The 9,211-nt window shown below is 41.4% G+C and overlaps 1 protein-coding gene across 1 annotated transcript; it reads left to right on the forward strand.

Annotated features, from left to right (window-relative positions):
- The first annotated feature begins 549 nt into the window (after positions 1–549).
- On the forward strand, positions 550–1,196 carry LOC149387697 (uncharacterized). Its single transcript, XM_089622225.1, has 2 exons — positions 550–985; positions 1,063–1,196. Exons 1-2 carry the CDS (start codon positions 550–552, stop codon positions 1,194–1,196), a joined length of 570 nt encoding a protein of 189 aa, XP_089478351.1.
- The last annotated feature ends 8,015 nt before the right edge of the window (positions 1,197–9,211 follow it).

Consider the following 9,211-nt stretch of genomic DNA (forward strand, 5'->3'; position numbering starts at 1 on the left):
GAAGATGCAGCAGATCTTTAACTACATACAGCTGTCTGATACCGAGAGAATGGCTTGCGTTGTGAATCAACTGGAGGATGAGGCTAGGGGCTGTGGGAAGTGATGGTGTCGTCTGAGGATGTCCACTCAATGACGTGGGTCGATTTCCTCAATCTGTTCCATGGGAAGTACCTGAGTGAAGCTAACCTGTCGAACAAGGTACACGAATTTATAAGCCTACGACAAGGTTCAATATCAGTTTCAGAATATACGACAGAGTTCGACACGTTAGCAAGGTTCGCTCCTTTCCTAGTCCCTACTGATCAGGCTAGAAAGATGAAGTACATGCATGGGCTCAACGTGGATACAGTGAGCCAAGTGGATTGCGGCGATGATTGACCCCGCTCTTTCGCCAACGTTGTGCAAAGAGCTTTGCGGATTGTCGGCTGGCGCGAGGGTGATCGGACCCCTGCACCCAAGGAACAACCGAAAGCCAATGCCAGAGTCTTCTCTATCCATGAAAATGAAGTGCGAGCAGGGTCGTCCACCGCTGTCACAGGTCAGATTTTCATGGATTCCTTCTCTATGTATGCATTGATAGATTCAGGAGCCACACATTCATTCATCGCATCTAGGAAGTCTGATCAGTTAGGTGAGCATCAAAAGGAATTCTCGTACCTGTTCGTTACAGCTACGCCTTCTGGAGAAAAGTCCCCGTCGTTATACTGGTATAGAGATGTGCCCATCCGAGCTCATGAACCGATAATGAAAGTAGACTTGATAGAAATGGAATTGGTGGACTATGACGTAAACCTCGGAATGGATTGGTTAAGTACCCACCATGCAATCATAGATTGCCGAAAGAAATCAGTTCTGTTTCCAGAACCCAGGATTTGGACCGCTGCAGTTCCAAGGTTCCTCTCGGAAATCGAGTTTTTCGATCGTATCAGCACCGAAGGCCGTGAAGATGATGCATCAGGGATGCGCTGGATACCTTGCAAGCGTGGTAAATGTCACGAAGACGGTCAAGCCGCAGTCGCAGGAGATAGTTGCTAGAGATTTCCTTGATATTTTTTTTTCCAGAAGATCTTCCAGGTTTACCTCCTGATCGGGAAGTGGAGTTCAATAAAGAGCTCATTCCAGGCACAGCTCCGATATCGAAGGCTCCATATCGTATGGCTCTAGTAGAATTGAAGGAACTCAAGACGCAGCTATAAGAGTTGCTTGAGAAATGATTCATACGACCAAGTCATTCACCTTGGAGATCGCCAATTTTGTTCGTTAAGAAAGCAGATGGTTCTCTACGACTCTGTATTGACTACCGTGGATTAAACCAAATAACGATCAAGAACAGGTATCCGTTGCCGCGGATCGACGATCTTTTTGATCAACTGTCAGGAGCGACAGTGTTCTCGAAGATTGACTTGCGTTTGGGATACCATCAGCGTAAGGTTCGAGATGAAGACATCCAGAAAACTGCTTTTCGAACTTGATATGGTCATTAAGAGTTCTTAGTAATGTCGTTCGGTTTAACTAATGCGCCATCAGCGTTCATGAACTTGATGAACAGAGTATTTGAGGACTTTCTGGATAAGTTCGTGATCGTGTTCATCGACGACATTCTAATCTACTCGAAAACTAACGAAAAGCATGAGCAGCATTTGGAGCTAACGCTGAGCAGGCTGAGGGAAAAGCAACTATACGCCAAGTTCTCGAAGTGTGAATTTTGGCTGGAGCGTGTAGTATTCGTTGGCCATGTTGTCAGTAGCGCTGGTATCATGGTAGATCCTGCTAAAGTGGAAGCCGTGAGGCAGTGGAGTCAGCCAAAGACGGTCACTGAAATAAGGAGTTCTTTGGGTCTTGCTGGCTACTATAGGAAGTTTGTAGAAGGATTCTTTAAGTTGGCCATGCCTCTGACTCAATTAACCCGTAAAGAACATAAGTTCCTCTGGACCGAGACGTGTGAAAAGAGTTTCCAAGAGCTGAACAACCGTGCCAGTATTCACCATTCCACAAGGAATTGATGGATTCGCGATCTACTGTGATGCCTCTAAACAAGGATTAGGCGCGGTTCTAATGCAGCATGGTAAGGTTATTGTTTATGCCTCGCGACAGCTGAAGGATTATGAAACTCGATACCCTACGCATGATCTAGAGCTCGCAGCAGTTGATGAAAGAAGCTTACGGAACGCCATATTCTGTGCATCCCGGTGTGACTAAGATGCACCAGGACCTGAAAAAAGGTCTATTGGTGGCCAGGAATGAAGAAAGATGTAGCTGCATTTGTTCAAAGGTGCTTAACTTGTCAAGAAATCAAGGCAGAACACCAGAAACCAGCAGGAATGCTTCAACCCCTTGAGGTTCCGCAGTGGAAATAAGAGCAGATAACGATGGATTTCGTGTCAGGTTTGCCAAAAACCACTGCTGGTCATGACTCTGTCCGGGTTATTGTTGATAGATTAACCAAATCAGTTCACTTTCTACCTATCAAAACCACTCACACGGTGGATAAGCTTGCTGAACTATATATCAACGAGATAGTACGTCTCCATGGAATTCCTAATTCAATCGTATCCGACCAAGATACTCGGTTCACTTCCAAATTTTGGAAGAGTCTACATGAGAATTTGGGAGCACGATTGAAGTTCAGTACTGCTTTTCATCCCCGAACAGATGGTCAGAGTGAACGCACGATACAAGTGTTGGAGGATATGCTTCGGGCATGTGTCTTAGACTTCCCCGGCTCATGGAGTCGTTATCTCCCTTTGGTCGAATTCTCCTACAACAACAGTTATCAAGCGACAATCGGAATGGCTCCTTATGAAGCCCTCTACGGACGGAAGTGTCGCTCTCCAATTCATTGGGATGAAGCTGGCGAGAGCAAGCTGTTCGGACCTGAAGTGGTGGAGCAAACTACAGAGGCGATCAAGACGATTCGAGCCCGAATGAAAACATCTGAGAGTCGCCAAAAGAGCTATGCAGACAAATGAAGAAGACCATTAGAATTCGAAACAGGATAGAGTCTTTCTGAAAGTTTCCCCGATGCGTGGTGTCATGAGATTCGGAAAGAAAGGGAAGCTCAGCCCGAGATATGTTGGACCTTTCGAGATTCTGGAACGAGTAGGCAATGCAGCGTATCGCCTAGCTCTACCACCGTCTATGTCCAACCTCCATGATGTGTTTCACGTATCCATGTTGCGGAAATACATGTCTGATCCTTCACATGTACTACAAGATCAAGAGGTTGAAATTTCTCCCGACATCAGATATGAAGAATCAGCCGTCACAGTCCTAGATCGTAAGGAGAAAGTCTTAAGGAATAAGACTATACCTCTGATCAAGGTACTTTGGAAGAGTCACTCCACAGAAGAAGCTACTTGGGAACTTGAGAGCGAAATGCAAAAGAAATACCCTGCCTTATTCTAAGTTTCGAGGACGAAACTCTTCTAAGGGGTTAGGGATTGTAATGTATAAACTTTTGTAAACGCTCGACTTGTGAATTTGAATAAAATGGACGAGTTTTATTTCAAATTCTTGTTGCATATGAGACGTCCTTAAATTTTAAATATCTTGGAAAATGAAAATATTTAAGGTCGATGGAATTTCGGAATGAGAATATTCGAGTAATTCAATATTATTATTCGAAACATACTCGGAGACTTAAAAATATCAAGAGTAAAAAATAAATTCCGAGATCCCTTAAGTATATTCAAAATAACGAGAAATCATATTAATTTTCTCGGTTATTTTTCAAGATTATTTTTAATTAATTAAGGACATGATTGTGAGATTTTATTTTAAAAGGACTTATGTGCAACATTTTGAAGGATGAGATTGAAAGAAAAAGAGGAAAAAGGGGTCGTTTTAAGAGAATCGTGTCAAAGTTTGAGTGGACCGCTTGTACCGCGTGGCGTAACGTGAGAATGCCACGTAGCCACTGATTCCACTCTCCCTCTCTCTTTCTCGGCCACGTCACCCCTCATCACTCTCTTTCTTTCTCTCATTCTCGGTCTCCATCTCTCTTCTCTCCCTCTTCTTCCTCACATCACTCGGCCAAAAGAACCAGGAAAAGGAAAAAAAAACAACACCGAGCTCCATCTTCACCATCACCAAGCCTCATCATCACTGCCATCCTCTCTCACTCTTCTCCTTCCTTTCTTCTTTGCGCGCCATCAAGCCATCGAGCCACGTCGCCGCGCGTCCACGCCGAGGAAGCACTCCGTCGCGAGCTCGCCGTGAACCACCGGGACGTCGGAGCAAGGGGAAATCACCGGGAAGAGGACGAGGAAGCAGTGGAAGCAAGGGATTTCGCTGATTAAGGTGAGGATTTCTTCTCCTTTGTTTGGATTCAAAGCTAGGGTTCATAGCTTGTGAAATTGGGGATTTTGAATCCGAGTCAAAATCAGTGGAATTGATGGGTTTTAATTGGTTGTGGGACTTGATTAAAGATGTTCCTAACTCGGATTTGAGCGTTGTTATGAATTTTCTTGGTTTTGGTATGAAATTTGGCCGAAAATGTGATAAACTAGGTTTTGTGTTGGGGCTTTTGATTTCTGCGAGTTATGTGATGATTCTGAGACGTTCTAAACCTGTTTAAAGCTTGAGTTTTGGTTGATAATGGCTGTTTGGAATTTTGTTGAATTTTTGGACGAATTTTCATTGGGATTGCTCTTGGCCGTGTGAATCTTTAAGGTTTGTTTTCAGATTTGTGATGAATTGTTGTTATCTGAGGCCGATAGGATAAATCTGAGAACCTATATACCTTGGGTTGAGTAGTTGCTTGACCGTGGGTTTGTTTTGAGGTTTTGAAATTGTTTAGTTTGGTTGTGTGTTTTAGCCGTGAGCTATATTGGGTCATGTGAGGTGTTGAGACTGTTTTGTGGATTGATTTATGAGCCTCGGTTTGATATGTTTGTGATCGTTGTTGTGTTAGGACGTTTTCGGTTAGTTGGATTCGGGTTGAGTTCGCTTGAATTGGTTTTGGGTTCGGGTTGTAAGTTATGAAAACGGGATTTGGATTTTGGAAGTTTATTAGAGTTGGAATTAAGATGTTAACTCGTTATGGGATTCCGGGTTTGAATTACAGATCTTGACGGACGAGCGGGAACCCGACGAGTCGAAAGCGACAAGGCCGGTTTTTGAAGATATCGGGATAAAGGAGTTATCGAAATAAAGCTCGATTAACTCGTGAGTTTTAAATCGCTTATAGCGTTTAAATACTCATAGTTTGTTTCATGATATGTATTTTCAGTATTTAAATAAATAATTTATGATTATTTATTTAATAACGTTTGTGAGTTTAATTTATTATTCGTTTGGAATTCTCGGTTATTTTAATTTCGGATTATTTAATTTATTTAAGACTCATGATTACTCGTTGAACTTTATTTCGTATCATTCTCGATACGAGAGTACGCGAGTCTTGAATAAGTTTAACTTCCGGAAAACCGAGGAATAATAAATTAAATTCTCGAATTCCGAACCAACTCTAATCCCGACAACGAATCATATCCTCTTTAAGTAAACTCGAATCCAATAACTAATGTTCAACTCCGGATGCTAGTTCTTCCGACGTTTCGACAAGTGCCTCGAAGAACGTGTGAAGCAAGACATCTTCGGGAATCGTCAAGCTTTCTGTCGAACAATTCCGGGTAAGTGAGGAGACATAAGTCAACTACTTACCAAGGGTATAGTCCTGTTTGTTTGTGCATTTGCTTGCTAGTAAACGAGAGTAGGTAAAAGCCTAAAATGAATAAACTCGAAAGTTAAGGCTTCGGCCACTCTTGCTTGAAAACTTAGTTCGGGTACGCCCGTTAGGTTCAAACGCTAACTTGAACCAGCCACGTTTGCTTTGTGTATAGTTAGACTTCTCTTCGAACTCTAGGAAGTAGGTTAGAATCGAGAGGACGGAAGAGCGATAGACTCTCAAATTCAATCGAGAGTATAGAGTTCGGAAGTCACATTTCGAGCTTTCAACTTAAAACACTTAACGAGCTTCAAAGGGAAACAATAAGTTCTTTCGGGGTTTATCCCGTTACGCTCTTCCGTATATAAGTTTAACGTGTACGTTGCTAGTTGCAGTGTACCCAAACTTTAAAACTCATGTCGGTGGTACTCACAAGTCCATGACTTGTGCTTGGCGGACCATGCCGGTTCGTGCGCCGAGTACTCGAAGCAATGGGTGAAGGTCGCGCATCGCGAGCTCATTGTTAGCTGGAAGACTCACCGGAAGCTGCCTTGAGCATACCGGGGCTTAGTGGGTGAAGGTCGCGGTTCGCGAGCTCACTATGCCAGAGACCAGTGGCGCTGACGTCATGATGAAGAAAGTACCACTAGTGGATCCCAGACAGGTGTTAAAACTTAGATCAGTTGACGACTTCTGCTCGAAGTCTGAAACCGGTCTCTAGTCGGACCGGAGGTTATAGCAGTGAGAAGTGTATAACCTTGCGGGACGGCTAGTACTCTAGGATGCGCACTCATTCGTCACTTATAGGTGATAGCTGCATCCTGCATTCTTGTTTGCTTGTTTGCACGTCACATGTTTTGCATTAGCTTGCTTTTCTTTCCTAGGCTAGACTCCCGCTTACTGAGTCATTCGACTCATAGTTTTATGTCCCTTAGTAATGTAGATAAAAGAAAAGCTGGTAAGCGGGAAACGAGATTGAAGACCGAGACCGAGCGCGTATTGCCTTGACCTATGGGCTATGGGGTTTCTTAATCGGGGGTTAGTATCTTATGATAAAACGTTCCAGAACATCTTTGTATAGGAGTCGCTATAAGACTCTATGTTATAAAAGCGAAAAATTTCCCCGAATTTTCGCAAACTATTTTATTATATAATCTTATGAGATATTATGTTTAATTTATGTGTTTATATTATGAGTTATGTACAGATTTGAGTTGATCAGTCGCGGTTCGTGGGCGAGTTGTCGCTCGCGGGTCATGACATATGTTGACTTCTTGTAGGATTCACTAATGTAGTTCTCTGGTTGCTCGTCCCTTTGCCAAATGCACTGGATTGCATGAGCACAAGGAATACCTGACACATTCAAGGATTAATAACATGAATACTATCAGTGCAATGAATACAAGTTCATGACAATTACCTGACAACTGAAAGCGACCACACGAGCATGTCTTCAATGCCAAGTCAACTCTATACATGCGACCATGCAGATGTGTAACTTGATACAATGAATCCCCACACCATTCTGCAATGTTTTCACCGCTCAAGGACTTGTTCTTCTCTATGATTTTGAAGATTCTAGGTCATATGTCCCCATGCCATTTCTCCACAGCGAGGCGTTGTTTGGTCATCCTCTTCATTAAATACATCATAATCCTCTCTAGCATAGACAATATGGGTCTCTGTCAAGCTAGTAAAATAGCCCTGTTACCATTGAAACACTCACAGAGGTTGTTAAGGAGTATATCACATCTTGGGGTAGTTCTGAAGTTGGCTCTTGCCCAATGCACTGGATTCTTCTCACACAACCAGTTGTAGGCTTCCTCATCCTCATCCTTGATGAAGTTCATCTCTTGGTGAAACTTCTCCACAGAATACTGCTTGGCTGCGGCCATGACCTTGTTTTTCAAGAACTGTCCCTTAAACACCTAACCAAATTTTACACACAAACAAGAAACTGTTAACTTCTTATGCAAGCTACTGAAATCATATTTCAAATTTCAAACTAGAAACTGTTAGAGTTTACTTTACCCGAGTGAAATTGCTTTGCAAGTGACGAGCACAATGCCTATGCTCAGCTTGCACAGAACCCTCCTCTCACATACCATTGAGTGCCTCTATCAAACCCTTCTGTTTGTCTGTTATGAAAGTCCAATGGTATCCATTGTAGATGTTGATGTCATCTCCCAAATAATTTAGAAACCATGCCCAAGACTCTTTACACTCTGACTCTACAACAGCAAAGGCCACATGGAACATGCCATTGTTAGGATCAATTCATATGGCCGTGAGAAGTTGCCCAGTTTGGTGTCCCTTGATGTGGCAACCATCCAACCCAATCACTGCCCTACAGCCAGCTTTGAATCTTGCCTTACAACCACCATAACAAATGTAAACTCTCTTAAATACTGGATTACCTGCCTCATCTGCCTTTGTTAAGAACTCGATTGTTGTTCCTGGATTGGTCTTCTTCAACTCGGCTTCATAGTCCCACAACCTGGCGTATTGGTGAACATAAGAGCCTTCAATGATTTCCAAGGCTTTTTTCTCGTTGTCCTTGAACTCCTCCAGGTACTTCTTAGACATCCAAGAAGCAGTACAAAATCTGTTCTTGTTTGTTCGAGCACATGTATGCTCTGGTACATAGGTCCTGATTTAGAATGATGTGGTATCTTTCATTATAACTTTATTTATAAAGTTAACGTACGTATGAAATATATATAGTTATACATATTACTATATATAAGGTAATATAATATATATATAGGTTATATTAAGTTATATATATATATATGTATATATATAAATAAAAATTACTTATATACATATATATCAGCTCACGTGTATCTTGTTTTTTTATAATAATAATAATAATAATAATTAATATATTAATATTAGAAGTATGATTAGAGTTTGGGCTTTTAGGGTTTAATTAAGTCATATTTAAACATCCCCTCCTCTTCTTTTAACGCTTCTTATCTGCTTTCCCTCTCATATCTCTCTCTTGGTTTGAAAATTCGTAGCTCTAATTAGGTATGTTTTCTTTCTCTCTGGTTCGGTTTCCTTGAAAACGGTTTCTTAAAACGCTTGCCCAATGAAATACATAATATTTTCTGATTATTTTCAAATCGGTGCACAGACCTGAGACCTATTCCCGATTTTCAGACTTTAAACGCTTACTGTGGATACAACAAATTTGGTTTTGCGTTGATTCTTTTTGGACAAGTTAGGTCTAAATGTCTTCTATCTAAAACATTAATCTACAAATATTTTTATCAAATACAGAATATTTTCTTATTATTTTCAAAACGGTGCGCAAACAGTTTTTGACAAAAATTTTAAAGTTAGATTTTTGCACTTCTTTTATTTTTAATAAATAGTTAAAAAAAATTTATTTTGGCCGTGATGCCTTTACAAAAAGCGATCCAAATTATGTTATATACGTACTGGAATTTTTACAGAAGTTTTCTCAGAGTTTTAATTTTTCACCGAAACCCTAATAGGCAAGGGTATTTTGGTAATTTCACTTTGAAAGTCGTTTTTGAA

This window comes from Urtica dioica, chromosome 8, assembly GCF_054948205.1.
Source record: "Urtica dioica subsp. dioica isolate 48M chromosome 8, U.dioica_male_clone48M_v1_H2, whole genome shotgun sequence".
NCBI lineage: Eukaryota > Viridiplantae > Streptophyta > Magnoliopsida > Rosales > Urticaceae > Urtica > Urtica dioica.

Excerpts from the sequence above, each read along its gene's own strand:
- LOC149387697 (XM_089622225.1), top strand. The coding sequence starts at position 550 with ATGGATTCCTTCTCTATGTATGCATTGATAGATTCAGGAGCCACACAT. Across the intron at positions 986-1,062 it reads CTGGATACCTTGCAAGCGTG|AAGATCTTCCAGGTTTACCT; the intron begins GTAAATGTCACG and ends TTTTTTTTCCAG.